This window comes from Rattus norvegicus, chromosome 7 (genome assembly GCF_021556685.1).
Source record: "Rattus norvegicus strain SHRSP/BbbUtx chromosome 7, alternate assembly SHRSP_T2T, whole genome shotgun sequence".
Classification (NCBI taxonomy): Eukaryota; Metazoa; Chordata; class Mammalia; order Rodentia; family Muridae; genus Rattus; species Rattus norvegicus.
This window is the reverse complement of record NC_141540.1, coordinates 51,880,950-51,900,000: the sequence shown is the minus strand read 5'-3', so window position 1 is coordinate 51,900,000 and position 19,051 is coordinate 51,880,950. Positions and strand designations below refer to the sequence as shown.

The 19,051-nt window shown below is 35.5% G+C and overlaps 1 protein-coding gene across 42 annotated transcripts in view; it reads right to left on the bottom strand.

The window, feature by feature from the left end:
* Ppfia2 (PPFI scaffold protein A2) overlaps nt 1-19,051 on the bottom strand; it is a 474,268-nt gene that overhangs the window by 46,428 nt on the left and 408,789 nt on the right. For 24 of the 42 annotated variants that reach the window (XM_087557891.1, XM_087557873.1, XM_087557879.1 and 21 more), the window contains 2 exon segments: nt 17,579-17,733; nt 13,252-13,345 (listed from right to left, as the gene is read on the bottom strand). In XM_087557891.1, the coding sequence (XP_087414017.1) occupies nt 13,252-13,345; nt 17,579-17,733 (249 nt within the window). 42 annotated transcript variants of the gene reach the window in all.

Here is a 19,051-nt window from a genome sequence, read left to right as displayed (position 1 = left end):
TATGAAGGAATTTGTATTTCTAGATCAAGCCTATGGATATCATACTAACGCAAACGTGAGTACTGTATGGTGCCGTCTAATCTGTGACACCGACCTCTGCATGCTGATAATGCATATCGCATTAGCATAATTATTCTGACTAGAAATATGCCAAAAATCCAATCAGGTGCTTCAGAACACTGATTACTTAAATATACAGCTAGCTTCGTAAATTTAAGTTTCAAATTCAACATTGACAATTTTGATTGATTTTTAGAGTAGAGCATACAGGAATAATATATATGGGAAGGAGTATGTGGGTGTAAGGTGATTGAATACTTTCATAGTAAGCTTTGAATTTATCCATATTTAAACCTTTTTTTAAAATTCTACATGCTCTGGAATATAGGAAATAGTCTCAGGGAAGAAATTGAATTTATTTATGAGCTTGAATTGGGATCTACATAATTTCCTCCCTCAATTTATTTTAAATTTGATCACTTTCAAAACCATTAAAAAGGAGCAAACACATACACAGACTGGGCTTATGGAATACAGTTAGTGATGCTGCTTTTGAAAACTGGAGGGCCTTGTACTACTTTCCAAAAGTGAGGCCATGTTTATTTGACACTGTCCTTCAAAAATCTCTACTCACTTCCTGTTCATCGCTGAAGATTTCCTGGAAGTAAATTTATAAATGTAAATGCTTTAAAAATGTTGTGCATGTTTTGCCTGACTTTTACTTAAAAACTCTGTTTTATGAAGACCCTAATTTTATTTCTAATAATAGGATTTTAATTTCTTTTCACTCTTTTAAATTTTATGATAATTTGGATCAAATCTGTTAAAGTTAAAATAGAATTCTACCATTTTACCTCTGCCTTTTCCTTCTTCCGACCCTTGTGGCCCTCCTTTCTACCTTGAGATGCAATGTCACAGCTTTCTTTTCCTTAATTGTTACACAAACCCCGAATCTTTCTCTACCCAGCCAGGCCCTGATACCTAAACATATTTTAATATTCTAAGTATATAAATAAAACCTGTTCAGTCTATATACTGTTATATGCTCATTAGCCTATATGATGTTATACCCTTAGTCCATGTACATACACACACTTTGCCATATACATATATGTATATTTACGTATACATATTTACACACACACATAAACACAAACACACATTATTTCCAGATGACCGTTTGTATTGGATAACCAATCGATGTTCTCTTCCCTGCAGAAGGATATTTCTCCTTTTTTCAGCATTCATTAGTTGCCTATAGTTCTTTGTCTTCGTGTGATTTCTCCATTCCATGAGAAAGGGGTTTTAAGTATGAAACTTTTGTTTGAGAAATATGTTTGGAATCACTAAAAAAAACTCATTAGAATAATAAACACTCAGAAAAGGCACAGATGTGGCTAAAATCTAGGGTTGCCTGTGACATCATGAACACTGTGCCGAGGAGATACAACACTGAACCCGTTCCAGCTAGGTAAGTCCTGAAAGCAGACAAATGAGTTTCTTTCCTGAAGATAACATTGAAGAAGTGAACCACATGCCCAAGAAAAGTTCATTTTCAGACATGCAGTACAAAGGGACAAAACTCATATTGAAAGCTCCACTTGAAGCTTACAGAGCTCCCATTAATTCCTGAATCCAGACTCAAGAGCTAGTGGAATAAAGCCTGCAGGGTCACTTTGCATGCATCCCATAGAAGTAAGCACTAACAGTGTCTGAAAGGCCAGTGTAATTCAAATGTAAATATTTCTCTGAACCAATGATCCCTTTTTCTGTGTATAAATGAGTGCCCATCGTGGTGAATTTCACTTTAGGTCAGAGGCAGTGCAGTTTGTGTTACAACTAAAAAGAGAAGTACTAAAGCTAAAACAAAATAAAAGATGGTGCTGAAAACCAACACATTCAGCAGTCGTTGTGAGTCAACTTACCCCGATGTGCTTTTCATGAGATGGGGAAGGATGGGTGAAAAAGAAAAGCACACAAATGTTAATGGATACATTTCAATCCAAAGAAAGCCATGGAATAAAACAACAGCATCATTTCAGAGGTGAGAAATCTCTTGGGAGAGCACCATGGTGCCTTAGAAATTATTTCAGTAGTGGTAGTACTGTTTTTATTCCACCATGATTAACACACTATGTCCAGAAGGCTAATTAAGCTGAAGGCAGGTCTGGTAGTTGACCAATAAGTCTGTATTCAGTATGAGCCACTCTGAAACATGCAAGGCCAAATTTTCTTAGCCTCTAGTACATCCCAGGAGGAAAGCAAAGGACATCCTTTTCCTGGGGTCACATCTGTGCCAAATTTTAAATAAGCAAATTACCTAACTGAACAATCAACAATCTTTTAAGGCCGTTATAAAAAGCTCAAGAAAAAGTGGAAAGCAGAGAGCCACACCTTAAGGGAAACAGGTACTAACTTGAGGATCAGAAAAATTGGGTTCCTTATTTCATTCATATTTTGATCAAATTGCTATCAGGTGCTTTATTCGACTTTATCCAGTTGCAGAAATTTTACTCTAGCAAGTTCTACAATAACCATTATTTTAAAAAGCCATGTGCACCTGTAATAAGAATTGAAGAATGTACAAAGACACGTTGATTAATCTTCTGTTGTTTTATTATACTTGATTTTATCTACGGTATAAAGCAAATACTAAATTTAATCCAATTATGTGAATTTTAGTGGGAGCTTTAGTTCCTTCAATAGATATTTACAAACGTTGCTTAGAAAAGGTGCAAGCCATTTCAATCCGACCTTCGTTTTGAACTCAGCCAATTTCTCCCTGGAGGTATTAGAGGCATTTGGAAAAATATGGCAGTTAAATAATCCAACAAAAAGCCATGAGAATAATATTTTAAAATTTCTACACAAAACATAGAATAATTCATAGAAAATGAAACTGCTTCTACAACTTATAAACTATATTCACTATAACAAAATATGAGGCAGAAACTCCTATTTCAGAAATTAAGCAAAGTAAAGCACTTCCGTTTTGATTGCAAAGCTATTTATAAAGGAAAGCTGGATGCGTGGTAGAACACGCTGCACATGCCTCTTCCAGTGGCATTCATTCAGAGAAACCAGGGAGCTTTGAGAAAAATGCATATTCTTTGGCCTCAGATCTGGGACAGCTGCAGCAAGCTCTTTAAGTTTTCTTATAAAGCAAAACGTAAATGTCTAAAAGTTGGCAACACAATATCCTAAGAAACTTAAGTCACTCCTTTTCCCATCAGACATGGAACAGAAATAAGGTACGACCTAAAAAAGAGATAATTTAACACATGTTAACAGGGTTTCTTAACAACACATCTGTGCTGTACTGTGAACGTTGAACAAAAGGCGAAAGGCAGTTTCTGAGTGGTCCAGGGAAACTGCCCAGTAATCTGGGATGAATCGTGACCGTGAGCAAAGGAATCGTCCTTACCCTGATACGCAATTGAGGCACCATTTTTCAGTGACACAAGGTGATTACATTTGTCCACAGCACTAATAGTTCTAAGGTCTTCGTTTGTCGTACGTTTAAACATTATAGATTGTATGGTGATGTCAAAAAATTGAAATATAAAAATAAAAGAAATTATAAAAAATCTACATGAAACACAAATTTCAAAGCAGAGTTAATAGTTGTCAAAGTTTCTTATCAGTCTTTAATTTCTTTGGTATCTCATCAGTCACATGGAGTTCCTTCTCTTCCATACTCAATGAATTCTCACTTGATATGTTACCTTAGAATATTAAGCATTTCAATTTCAGCCCAGAAATGTGGTAAGTACGAAAATGTATAGATGAGAAATGACAAATGTCTCAGAGATTGAATGGTATTAGTTTAACTAAGAGGAGTAGAGAACATATATATATATATATATATATATATATATATATATATATATATCCTCTTCTATATAAGGTGCTTACTTTTTCCTTTATAAAAAGCATCACTCACCCTTTCCCACAATAATTTGCTTCCAGTAAATTGTGAACATTATTATTTTAATGTATATTCTATTGTTCCAGCAGTACAAGGATGGCAATATGCATTTTGTCAAGAATAGGCTTTCTTTGGTTAAGGATCATTGAGTGTAACAATCAAAGATGGTTTTGTGGATTCATAAAGAAATGCGTTATGTTACTAATGAAAAAACAAATCCAATAGTGATCTGTTTTTGGAAAGTTTAATTTACATTCAGCCCCAACAAATACCACGTTGTGTGTGTATGTGCTTGTGTATGCGTCTGTGTGAGAGTGTTTGTGTTTAAGCTTGTTGGTGTGTGTACGTGTGTGTGTCTGTGTGTTTCTGTGTGTGTTTGTATCTGTGTGTATGTTTGTGTATATGTGTGTACTTGTTTGTGTGTGTATGTGTGTGTGCTTGTGTGTGTTTGTATATGTCTGAGTGTTTCTGTGTGTGTTTGCATCTGTTTGTGTGGGTGTTTCTCTGTGTCACTGTATGTATGTGCGTGTGCTTGTGAGTGTTTGTATATGTCTGAGTGTTTCTCTGTGTGTTTGTGTGGGTGCTTCTCTGTGTCGCTGTGTGTATGTATATGTGCTTGTGTGTGTCTGGGTGTTTGTCTGTGTGTTTGTGTGGGTGTTTCTCTGTGTCGCTATATATATGTGTATGTGCTTGTGTGTGTCTGTATATGTTGGTGTGTGTTTGTTGTGTGTGTTATTTTAAACAATGGAACTTAACCTTTTCAGTTGTCCCACTGGAGTCTATAAAATCTGCTAAAAATTTAGTAACTCTGCTTTTAAAATTTTTGAATTAGCCAAGTTTAGATTTAAATATTCAGATGAGAATCAGCTCACTTTGTAAGTCTCTTGCTTCTTGAGGTTGAAGTTTGTGAGTCACAAATATTTTAATTCATTTATCATCAGCAAATTCAGGAAAGAGTGGGTAGAAATTGGAATAAATGAGTGTAATAAAGATTGCATTTTGAATTGACTCAAGCATGTACTTAAACTCCTGAATTCTTCTCTAGTGAGCATTAACATTGTATCTTTGAGACTTGGAAACACTATATTTTTTTCCTTACTAAAGACACAGATGAGGTATGTTTGGAAGAATAAATCATCAAGTGGTTTAGGAAATAGGTAGAAATGGTCTTGGATAAGAAGAATGGTCTAGTTTTCTGGTGGTTATTTTCTCTCTGTCTTTCTGTCTCTCTCATTGGTTCATTGTAGAATGATAAGCAGAAGATGCGTGTAGAGGGATTAGAAAAGGATGATCTCACTAACAAGAATAGTAGAAAGTGGAAAGAGTATGAGTGAGAGAAAACGACCATCCTAGAAGGCAGGGAGACTCCACCAATGAGCCAGCTACACTTTGCCCACTGAGATTTTCTCCAGCAGATCAGACAGTACTAGTTACATAGTAGCAAATGCAAACCTATTGATGGTTAGGAACCAGTGAAAGTAGAATAAGAAATTTAAGATAGTCTTTCAGTTTATTGCAATTCTGTACATGAAATAATAGTTACAGAAGGGGCAAGGGAGGAAATAAGCGATATATTGAATATGGAAAGAAAGACATCATTAAAAGATAATTGCACTAATTTTTTTAAAAAAAAACTAGAGTTGGGGTCAATGATCTGTTCAAATAGGTAACTTCAGAAGAATAGGTAGTATCTAGTGCTTCGTGTTCTTTATAAATGAAAAACAAAATGTCTAGAAGGTGTAGGTATCGCTCATCATAGCATTACTTCAAACAACTTTTGATTGTTAATAATGTCTTCAAGTAAATAGAATCCTTAAGGATCTTTTTAAAAAGACTGTGAAATCTTTATTTCCATAAGAATTTAACTATTTCTTTACAACCAAACCTATGTTGTCAACTCATATTTAGAACGTGCAGAATTTAAAGAATATACTATTGTATGTTTGCTCATGTATATATGTAACATTGCATACAATTTTAAGTGAGAAGCCATTGAGTATAAAAATTATTATTCCATAAAATGATGGTAGGCTAATGGGCTAATTCTGGAGAGAGATTTGCTTCATGAATGGACATGGAAAGGAGATACTTCTTCAAAGACTTTAAGAAATGTAAATACTCGAGAGGAATTGAGAGAAGGGGAGGGAGGGAAAACCGTAATCAGGATGTATTATGTGAGAAAGAGTTCTGCTTTCAATAAAAGAAAAGTAATTAGAAGAAATGTAGTTGATATTGCATAGCTGTTTTCTTCATATTGAATGTAATGTTTTATACACAGTAGAATGTGTGTATTACATTTATGTATGTATTATAACAAAAGGCATTGTTTCCTAAGCAAATACCTTTTCTAGTTTGAAACTGTCATTTTATTCTAAGTAGTACCTGGAACACTGTGCTTCCTCTTTCAAAATATTTTATTTTGGTGATGATAGTATGATTATATCATTTCTGCTTCACTTTTTTCCCTTCAAACCATCTCATGTACCATCTTCTTCCTTTTTGAATTTTTGATTTTTTCTTTAATTGTTGCTTCATTTATATATAGATATGTGTGTGTATGTGTGTGAATTTCTAAATCCATGAATATAAACTGAATCCGTGTAATGTCTCAGTTTGCATAACTCCACTTACTTGTATGTATACGTTTTCAGGACTGCCCATTTGGTATTGGATAACCAAGTGTTGTGCGCTTCTCAGGTGTACTATGTCTTCTGCTCTGTTCTTATAACTTACCTGTAATCATTTGTCCAGAGTTGAGACCTCATGAGATAGACTCTCTGACCACATTAACATTTATTGATATCCTCTTTGTTCAGTTCATGTATTGGCAACTAATTTTGGTCGGATTTCAGGAATACAGCATTTGGCCTTTCTAGGAGACTTCATGTATGGAGAAAAGCAGTTTCTATGCCACGGACTCCATGTGCTACAAGATTAATGCATGGAAAGTAAGCAGAATGATGCCTAGCCTTGTACCCTTTGGTTTCCGCCATGGTTACTGGGTTGTTGATACACATAAAACGTATATACTCATGATTGTGACAGAAAATATGAGGGATGAACTCGAGCAGAGGCAATGCACACAAAGCAGTAGAGGAGACCCTAACCAGTACATTGATAAGTATTTCAAAACAATGAAGTTCAAGATGATAAGCAGAACCGAATAGGGGTAACGAGATAAGCAGAAACCTGGCAATGTGAAGGTGTAGAGGTTTCGTGAAGGTACTTGAAAACGATCACAAGGATTCCAAGGAATGACTGGGGGACTTTACGCATTCAGAGATATAATTTAGATAAATGTATTTATCCAAATGCGAAGAATAGATTCTAGAGATTCTAGGAAGACAATCTGGAATAACAGAGAGCCTGGTATAGCATGAGGACCACAGCTTCAGAGACGCAAAGAAGCTGGTCTGAAAGGTCAAAAAGAGTTGTAGACGGCAAGATTTAGAGCAATGTTGGTAGTACTGTAGACTCCAGGCAGGAAGGATGTAACAAAGCAGAAGCCTAGGGAGCTTTGTGAACTGATGAGAAATTAGTATCTTTGTTTTCATCTAAAGATTTCTCTCTTTATTCAGTCCAAGCTCCTAATCATTAATTATTCTGGAAATGTATTTTCAAACCTAACCCTCAAGAGACTGGAGGCCCCAGGGAGTGGGGAGTTCTGTTGAGGTGGGGGGTGGGGGGGAATTCTCACAGAGTCGGGGCGGGGTTGGGGGAAGAGATATGGGATGTGGAACAGTCAGAGGGTGGACCTGGAGGAGAATAAAATCTGGAGTGTAAAAAAAAGATTAAATAAAATTAAAAAGAAAGAAAGAAAAAAGAGAATATGTGAGTTAGCTGGATTTTTTTTAAAGCATCCAAATGTTCTGATTTCATTTCTGAATTGAACTCCAGAAACTTAAAGCAAGGAAACTTAAAGAACGAGTAATGGACTTCAATCTCTCAAGGTAAAGTTGATTCGCCAATTTACCTCCTACCATGTTGACCTGTTCACCTGGTGTGGGTTGTGTATAATCACAGGTCCATTGCCCTTCCAGTTGTTCAGGCCTTCCCTTGTGGGCCTGTGATTACCCATAGCTCTGTGTTAAAGTTGCCTCAACTTCATCAGCTCAATAGCCTCTGCCTTTGGCTCCAGTTCTTATCAAAAGACCAGAAGAGGCCATATTTGATTGATACTGCTCTCGACAGTGCCTGGGGTCTCATTCTACACATTCAATACATGCCCAATCTTTCTACCAGAATTTGAAAGCATGTCTCGATGTCTTCTGACTATTTTTTCACAAGGTTCCTCTGAAACAGCACAAAATTAATTTCAAATATATTTCCCAGAACTTTATATACAAAGTCCACTCACAGCCTGGTTACTGCATAGAATTTTGATATTTCACCCCACCTTTGCTGAACATAATATTTCCTTTTAGGCATTGTGTGTTTTCCTATTTTATAGAAATTATCTCCCCATCTTCGAGGGGCTGCAGATACATATGTACATACATGTACATTTATATTAGTCTTGTGGCTGACAGCAGAATTATATAACTATTTCCACTGAAATTCATACATTGTGATAAATTTATTAAGGAGCTTATTGAAACACTTTATCTAAGATCTTAGGTGTACTTTCTCTTACAAAAGCTTGACAAAATTCTGTTCTTATTTAGCCACTAATAACAGTGCCTTGCTTGTCCTTTCCATTTTATTCAGTAATCATCAAATTATTTGTTCGGTTTCTTTTGTCAGGAATGTCATTGGTTTTAATCTTAAGGAATATGTTTAAAATAAGAACAACAGGTAGCTTTCAGTCTGGGGCACCTTTATTCCTTCCACAGGCTCCTAGCTTAGATAAATGGCCTTGCAGCCAGAAGAGCTTAGGTGCTGTTCTTTGTCCCCATGTGTGTCTCCTTGCAGACTTTTAAAATCGAAATGTCAGTAGCCTTCATGAAAAATCATTGGGCTATAACAACCCTAAATGAATGGATGAGGTGTTACAATTCGTGAAATTTATCCTGGACTCATTTTTGTCAGGACTTATTTCGTCAAATAATAGGGATTTTAGTCAAACCTTATTAAATAATAGGATTTATTTATAAAATAAAGTTATTCCAGAATCTGTAAAATCCTGGAGTTTAATATCTAGTGAGCCCTTGTCATTTTAAGTTTTTTTAAATGAAAATATTTCTTGAAAACATAATGTGTCTGGATACTATATGAGTTCAATCACGCCTCTCCTGTAATCAGTTGTTATTCTACCAATTGGATCAAAATAACTCTCTTTTTTTTCTCACTCTTCCTTTCTTCAAAAAGGTCAGATATATGTATACAGATGTCTGGGTATACAGAAGAAAGCATTCCCGTTTGCCTTAACTTTAGCTTTCACGAATGAACAGGGAATTATTTTCCCTGGTTAGTCTCTGTGTCTTATTTAGTTTCACAAAATGCTTTTACCTGTCCTTGGCTGCAGCAAAACAGATCTCTGATGTGATGTCTGAGTTCCAGCATAGGCACAAGTCCAACTTCTGGGTTCTGAGTAAGAGCCTGAGACACATTTCCCCAGGGAACTCTTGGAAATATTGGGTTTACGTTCTAAGAAGTTCTACTATAAGATATCTTTTTAGTTAGCTGCCCACCAGAAGACTGTGACTGTACGAACCCTTGACTGCCATATACTGACTGAAGAGCAAATCCTAGGTCTGCATAATTTAACTGCATTTTAATAAACGTGCTTGTGAAAGCACATTGCAGAAATATGATCTCTTATTTCCATACGGAACTACCCTGTCTCTGGTGTCTCAGGAATCTGTTAGAAGCTCAGTAACTACCAGTCGCTCCTCTTTTATACTTTATGTAACAAGTCCATCTCTATATTGTACCTAGAAAATGCACGTACGTAACGGATGCTCTGCTGTTTACCTTCCCAGTACTCAGCACCACGTAGAAAGGAAAACACGCTCACACCTTTGAACACAAGTTCTCGACTACAACTCATTTATAAGTTAAAATCGGCTCACAGCTACTAGATAAATATTTATTGAGTGGAAAATGTTGCCGAGTTTTATGGTACCTTAGAGTATGAATAATTTAAGTGACATTTGCTTTGCTTAGAGATATGCTCATGCTGAACCTTTCAAATGCCAAAGATTAAAAGTGAACCATCTCAAAACATAATAAAAATTATGCATGGAAATAGAGCCTCAGGACTGTGATGGGAATAAATTAGCCGAATCTATAGAGCTTCACTTTGAGCTCTTTGAAGTTCTAATATAAAGATTCATTGGTGGTGATTAAGTTTGACTGCTGTGCTCCAAGGATAATGCTGCTTCTCTGAAGTGGATGCTGTTGCTAGCTGAACCGGGGTGTTAATTTCATTTTAATGATGTTTAAAAATTGATTCAGATACAAAAATCAATGTTCATTTAGCAGTGTTATCTGTTCAGGAGGGTGTAAAAAATTAAACAAAATTCATATAATATTTTTAAATTATAAATGAAGATGTGGGAGATTGTTTTTCAGCACATCTACTTCCTTCATTAAAATTTTTGATACAATGTTTAGAAGCCATGGGAAATATAACCACAAAAATTATGCTAAAATTTCAAGGACTCATAGTTTTGGAGATAAGTAGCCACTGAGTGACATTTCGATTGGTTTTTTAAAAGAGCCCGACCTCCTCATGGCTGTCTTCAGAGTTAGACACATTGTGTTATTCAAGCAGACATCTTTAGCTTTAGTCCCGTCAATATCAAGTTACTTGGGATCAAAGAAGACTCTACAAATGTGAACTCTTTGGATTAATATATGTTAAGTGGTCTAGAATAACAACTCTAAGGAGTGAAAATATAAAGAAAAAAGGCAAAAATGTACATATATTTATTATGACTGGGCTATAGATCATTGCTTGAGTGCTTGCTAGCCCCACACGCTCCTCCTGCATCATAATAAATAAAGCAACTTGATGGAGACACCATGGAGACAAACCTCGGCATATGCATGGGAAGAGCTTTCTAGAGTAGGTTAATTAAAGTGGGAAGAAGAACCCTAAATGTGGGTGGTGCTATATTCAGGGTTGGACTTCTCTTCTTAATAAGAAGAATAAAATAAGTTGAGCATCAGTATTGACCCCTTTCTACGTCCTAACTGGGAATGGAATGCAGTCAGCTTCCTCCTGCTCCCACCAATGCTCCACCATTAAGAGCTGTATTCTCTGAAACGAAATCAAAATGGACATTTTCTTCCTTACGTGGCTTTTGTTAGATATCCGGTAACAGCAGTGACAAAACCAACGAGGAAAAAAACCTTTAAAAACGCCAAATATATTCTTGACGTAAAATTTGGGTGATTTGACCCTCATTCAGAAGTTGAGAGGTCTTTGCTTTGTTGGATCGTTTGTCTAAACTAGTTCATATCTGGCTAATCCAGAACAGTCTGTGCTTTTGTGTTTACTGTCTATGTGGTTAGCCTTAACTTTTAAATCACCCCAATCAAGTAGCTGAATATTAAAAAAAAATGGTGGGTGGCTAGCAGAGCAAATGAGCACTTCATGGTCAAGACGACAGACAGGAAGGTGAGGGGGCAAAAATTCTTACTCCCAGCTGCTCTCATTGCCAATTTTAAAATAAGAGATGCCGGCTCCCATTGAATAGAAAAAGGCACCAATAATCCAGTGAGAGAAGACAGGGGAGGATGGTAGAATCTCGCTCTCAGACATATGCAGAGTGAGACCACATGACAGACAAGACAGCATTGCATGGAGAGAACATTCTGAGAATAAGTGGCTCAACCCTTTAAAAGACTAAGAGAGCCAAGGCAGGAACTGAATGAGGACTGCCAAGATTTCTGATGGGAAGTATTTGAATAAGGATGTTTCCGCTTGAGAACAAGCCATTGATATGAAATGAGAACAGCAAACTGAAAAGAATGTAAACCGAAAGGTAATTGATACACAACTAAACATCACTTCCTGATAATGTTCCAACGGAAATAAGTTTCATGCAAGTGCACACTAAATGTAAGATTTAATCACATCCTGTCTCAAAGCACTGACTACACACATATGCTAATGAGTTCTTTTTATAGAGTAGTCAATAAAAAGGAAAATATCTTATCTTTGTGTATTCTTTAATAAACTAGGTCCATTAGTTAGATTTGTTTTAAAATTTCATCTTCTGTTTTTAGAGTTATAATAAACTAGCCATAATATAAACAAAGGAGAGAAAAAAAGAAAGTTCTCCGTGGATAGCTATGAAATTAAAGATTTAACTTTCTTAATAGGATTATACAAATGAAGATATTTGAAGCGGGTTATGAGAAATATTGATATGTATCTTTAAGTTATGAGTAATTAAGAAACATTTCAGGACTTAACATTTAATCCTATTCAAGATATAACATTCTCAAAATATTTCTTTTCTAGATAAAATTTCTATTGGGTCTGGATAAATAGTTTCAGTAAATTACTGCCAACTAGTAAATAATTATTAATAAATGAGCCTGTGTTTTGTAAAAGTAGAAATATACTTGTCACAAACTGATATCTAGAGCAATGACTATTCCTTAGTGGGAGGAAGCAGAAACAAAAAAAAATCAAAATAAGTTATAAATGTTTTAGAGAGTGGAGAAGGAGCAACTCACAAAGAGACTGGGAATAAAGTGAAATTATAATGCTTTTAAAGGCTATGTTCTCAGGGCGATGATGCTTTATTTTTGTCACTGAAAATGTTACTATGCAGCTAAAAATACGTTATTTATGGAATCCCTTTCTAACAGCTGTTGAAAACGAAGATTTTTTTTTCCATTTTACAAGTCATTTAAATGTTCCATAATACATGCGAATGGAAAGATAAACTATCAGTTTCCTGGCAGATGCCAGTCAGTCTGTTCCTGCCTAAGATAACTTTATACTCAGCCAGAGAAATATTGTTCCTTCTGAGTCCTCCTTGATGAAGACTAGAAGCATAACTGCCATAAGAGGGAACACAAAGTATCACTCTCGTTTTGTCGGGCCAAATCAGAACTTCTTTTGGCCTCAGTAGTGCTGTCCATACGACTTCTAAGTATACAGTAAATAATCACATTTTGAAGTCAGTGCTTTGGTCACTGGTTTCAATTATGTAGTTTCTTGTGTGGAAGAGTTTTATGCACATTTGAATCTTCGGTTAATTCTTATCATTTTGGTGAATCATGAGCACCAAGTGCTTGAGATAATCCAGGAACAGTATTAAGTGGCTTTAGTTCCTGTTTCTCTCTTCCTTGCAAAAGAAAAATGTTAGAGGAGCATAATAAAGTATTAGAAGAATGAGAAAAAAATAAACCTCCAAACCTACTTTTTCTTCAGCCTTCTGTCCTTTTCAGCTTGAGTGCCAAGTTTGCCTAAGCCCAGCGATTCCTGTGCTGCAGCTTCTGTCTCCATGAAGCCTCCTGTGGAGAAGTGACTTGATATCAAAGTAGAGGTATTTTGTTCATTCTGTAAGTTAACATCTCAAAGGATTATGGGTCCAACTGCTGAGAGGCGTGATGTCTCTCAGGATTGCCCTGCTCCTACTGTCTCCACATACATCAAAGGACAAGGTTACACATACAAATGCACTGAGAAAAATCAATGCAAAAAAGGACCTAACAGCGCTCATTCATTTTTCACAAGCAGAGATGTGGAAGATGGTAAATATGTATGTGTGCCAACAGGCAATCGTACAGCATTCAACACCCATGCCCATTCCTTTGACTTTTCTGGTGGAAGGTAAGAGTGAATAATTGAAGAGAGTGCTTGTCGTATCTCCCAGTGAGAGACATTCTGGTGAGTGGAAACCTAGATGTCTGCTTTCAAGTCCCAGATTTTATAGCATGCAGACACCCTTGTTGGCTTGTGAAGGTTCTGCATATAGAGTTCCTACAACTCACTGTGTACATCTGACTGAGTCTTATGTCCTTATTGGAAGCCTTGTGCATAATGAGATGGACTTCTCTATGTTAAATGTATGGCTGAAACAATTTAGGTCTGTTTTCAAAAGACCCCAAGAAGATTATTCTTTTTATCTAATATACTGAAGATAACTTGAATTAGTGTCAATATTAGTGAGGTCAGTAATTATAGTATGCACTCTATATTTGTATATGTATACACATATGTATAAATGTATGTATATGTGTATATGTATATGTGTATATATGTTTGCTGTAGTATGTATAGTATGCGTGGTCTCGGTGTGAACAAAAGAAATTTCATGTGCATCAGTTAAGGAAATACACATTTTATAATGTCATTATTTCACTCCAAACCTCTCTCTCTCTATTGATCCATAAAATGCTAATCACAGAACTTAATTAAAAAATGTGAGCTTAATACTACATTCTTCTTCATCTTTAATATTTTGTGTACATAGAAAAGACATGAAGTCACATTAAAAGGAAATTATTCTCTATTTTCACGTGGATGAAGATATACATATTCTTTTAAGTAGAAAAGTCTAAAGTTATATGTAAACATAAGATTAGAAATCTTCAAATCTGATACCAATAATAACTTCATTCAACTACCATAACAAATACCATCCTCCAAATTTAACCAATACAGCAGAAACTAATCAGGGAAGAAAATTGTCACTCATTTCTTTTGTATATTTTCTTGTTTAAAAGTTGAGGGCTTGACTAAAATATGGTTTCTTTTGTTATCAGAACAAAATGGTCAATTAGTTACTGCTGTTTTTCATTTTGTAAATTAACTTAATTTACAAAATAATTTGTAAAGCTGGAGCCTATTAAATATAGAATCCTGATAAAAATTAACTTAATTCTTAGCCTGACAATCTTATTACCAGGGTAGTTATTTGTTTATAAAAAAATCCCCCTTTAATCAAAACACATCATTCACCATCAATCAACTCAGTGTAATGAAGATAGAAGGACAAATATATTTTATTCCTTATATTCATGTGCAATTAATTCTGCAGGAAAGATTTTTATTACACAAGAGACTCACTGTGCTCTTATACGGAAAGCCACTTGGTGGCTAACGGAAAGTCTCCGAGGGAAGATTTTCAGATCTGAAATTTTCCATTATGCACAGTGATAGGATATTTTGGACTCATTTCTCTCACTTGTGTATATGCCTTAGTGTACATCCATAAATTATCATTTATAATCAGAGAGTAACAATAAAAATGTTCTCTTAAATGGAAATGAAGCGAATGACTGACTTAAGAGACATAAAACGCTGGATGGGTCCATATGGCTTCACCGTAGACTGAGGAGACGGAACTATTTGATATGTGTGGGGATGCTTTCAATTTCCACGTTGTTGGATGAGTCAGGCATTTTGGGGTTTGAAGTAATAAAAGGAAAATTACCTTGTGATGTAGAGGATTTTTTTCAAAATCTTAAATGTTTAAATAAAACATGCTCATTTTTTAAGCCATGGAAGTTTTAGAAGAAAAGAAAAATTCTGTGATAAGACCAGAAATGGGTTCTGTTGCTTCCTGAGTTTGGAGGAGTTGGTCTGACAGGAACTGGAACTGAGCACAGTTTCGTATATTCTGCTCTAAAAATGCAGAGCTTCTGAAGATATAAAACCAAGCTTAGGTTGCTGGAAGACTGTGTATTTTCTAGGTTTTAAGTTATACCTTAGGCGTAAGCAATTGTGTTTGAAAAAAAAATCCCAATGGTTTAGTATTTTATCCTCAAATTCAACTGCAGATAAATAGAAAAAAAATTTAAATGTAAGGGTCAATCAAAAGATTTTTAGAGGGGAAAATTAAGATAAGGAACTCGATAAGCATATATGTTAAATAAACTATTAGTAAATAAATGGTCCCTATTTTAGCAAGCATTTTAACAACACAATTGCGAGATATACTACAATATATCAAAATTGGCCAATAATTGGGTAAAGGCCTTAATAAGTCAGCAAATTAGATAAGACAAACCTTGTTGACTGGACTATAGATTTATATTTACAAACAGCTTTTAATTTCCTATTATATTTCCATTGCCTAAGGATCCCTTCCCCCTTGGAAATAGAGAGCTGCAGAGGATTCAACTGCCCCGTTGAATTATGCAAGTGTCATGTGTGCATCAGCTTTTCATAGCTCCAGTTGCTTGTTGTGGCAGCCCACCATGAATGTCAGGAAACGATAATGGAAACGTTTACTGTCGCAAACGTGTGAGCACAAACATCGTGAACCTAAGTGATGGGCATTGCGTGTAAATAATTGTTTTTTTAATTGAGTAATCCCAGAACATACCTACAAATCTGGATCACTGTAACATTTACCATTAAAAGCAGTTCAATCTTTCAGCAATAATTAACTCTAAAGAGAAATATTCTGGAAGATTCAATCTCCCACCCCCTTTCTTTGGCCGACTGATCAGGAGGTAGGATGTGAAGCTCTTTGCTGCTGCTCCTGTGTTATGCCTGGCTGATTCTCACCCTGATGTTCATGGACTGAGCTTTTAAAGCTATAAGCTTTACATAAATGCTCAATTACATAAATGCTCTTTTTCATAAGAGTTGCCTTGATCATGGTGTCTCTTTACCCAAAAAACTTTGACTAAGACCATATTCTTCCAGAAGTGTCAGGGGTATACATTTCATTTCAGACATTTCAATTGTTAATTTGGGATAATTTTTTTATGTATGAATGTATGAATATGCAATACATACTTTTCATAGCCATATACGTATTTAGGATCATTTCAAAAGTACTAATGCATATGTTCATATTATCAGTCACTCTTAATAACTTATCCTAGCTAAACTTCGGATGCTTTACCTCTTTATCCTAATCTCATCTATATTCCTTAGAGTTATTAGGGAGAAAGTATGATAGCTTTTACTTTCCCATCATATTTTATCAACTTGCATCAAATTTAGTCTGACATTATAATTTTTTTGTGTGTATTTAGGTTTCATCACTTTTTTGGGGAAAAAATTAAATTCCCACAATTAAGATTTTATGTTCATACCTGCTCTAAGTGACAGCATATTCTTCTATTTCATTTGCCTGGTCCATTTGTTTTTGAATGTGTCATGTCTATACATCCTTTTAAATGTGTGTGCACAGGAATCTACATGAATATATAGCTGTGCATGTGTGGGCATGCATGTGCATGTGCTTATGGTGTCTTCCTCAATCATTTTCCACCTTATCTTTTTATTGTGTGTCACTCAGTGAACCTAAGGTTCACTGATGGCATTAAGTATGACTGACCAGTAAGCACCAAGAATCCCATCTTTAACCCTACCAGCGCGGGAGTTACAGTCAGTGCTGTCAGACTGACGTTTTTTACATGTGCTGTGGCGACCTGAACTCAGGTCCTTATAACCATGAGGTTGGTTTGTATCTTATCAACCAAGCCATTTCTCTACCTACTTTTATGGTGGTCTCTGTTCTGAAAATCATGAAGGCGTGGTTTATTCAACAATAAAATATGCATGACAATAATAACACTTGATTCACAGTGTTAATAAAACTTCATTAAATTATCATTAAAACGCCCCAGACTTTATTTAGCATTAGTTAGCAAAGCTGGCTTAACAAAGTGAAAGCTGAAAGTTCACTAGTTAGGAAAAGGAACTTACAGATGAGAAATGAAACACTAGGAAACTCAGAAGCGACAAATCCAAGTGGTAGGAGAAAGCAAATGCCCTATACTTACGAAGCTGCCCAAGTCGAGCCTTCTCTTTTTTACCAAACAAACGCCCAATTGAAGACTTGATTCCTTTCTTCTTCGGGGCTTTGTGAAGAGAGTCCTGGCTGCTATTGGCACTGCCAAGCCCAAGGCTATCTGGCTCAAGAGAGGCAGATAAACTGCTTCAAAACACAAAAGAGAGAGGATGGTTCATTTCGATGCACTATCCACCGAGTACACAAAGTTTTTTTTCTTTTCTAAGTGACAAAAGAAGGAATAAGTAGGTTTTGAAAGTGATTTTCCCCCTTTTCTTATCACCTTTCTCTAAGTTATTGAAATGCATCTTCCTTGGTTCCTTGGGTCCCAAAATTTTTAATAGAAATGAAACCTCATTTTTTCCCACACAACTCTTTTCCCCTCTTATTCTTGTACTACCTCAGTTCAATTGAATAACTGTATCTTTAATGTATTTTTGTTGAGCATACATACAATTTATTATTTTTCACAGTTTTTTTAGTTTTTTTTTTATTAATTTAAACAGAGTGACCATGGCAATCTGTTAATTGCAGGATTGAAACTTCTAATTTAACCCTTGTCTTTATGGATGGTCATTTTAGTCATCTTCCTTTCCCTATCACACATTTGAGACTAATCCACCTACTACGAATGATGTCTTCCTGGGACCTAGAAGCAACACATTGCAAATATTCAACACCCTTTTCCTGATCTATAAGATACGATTTTGGAGGCATAACAAACTGAAATGACTTCCAAATGGTTGATCGGTTTTAATTTTGATCAGCATATCAGGCAATGACTTAATAAAACGTGTTGATATTGCCATCCACTTGCTCACCCATACAATTATTAAGCTTTACTAATCTTAGGTAATTTGAGTTTCTTCCCTCTCATCTTCATAAAGAAAGGGCTTTCCATATATTAAAGTATCATCCTCTCCTTGTGAGGAATAAAAAGGCACGGATTTTGAAAGCAGTAATTGGAATCAGCCTAAAAGATAGAAATGCTTTTGTACAAAGAATCAAACTTTTCAAAAATCATTCCTCACTAAGCTATGCATTAAATCACGCAATCTTTAAATCATCGTTTGTTTTTGGATATGAGGCTGCACTGGTAGCCAGTGAGAAGACTAGCGTGTAAGATAGAAACTGAATGCTGAGATACACAGTAATGCTGAGATCAAGTTGAAAGTTTTAGGCTTTTGAATAGGCTGTTATGAAGAACCGTATGGCATATTAAATGCTTTTTCAACGCATTTTTTTTAGTTTTTGGTCAGTGTTCATTTTCATGCTTAGACCTTCTTATCTGGAGACGTTGAATCATTCCAGTAGCATGGGGTATGCAACAAATGAGACCCAGGGGTACACTTTTCAGACCTTAATTCCTCTTACAATACAACAACACAATACAATACACATTGATAATATTTTCCTACAAATCCTATAATTATTTATAATTATATAAAGTCCTAAGCTTAGTAGA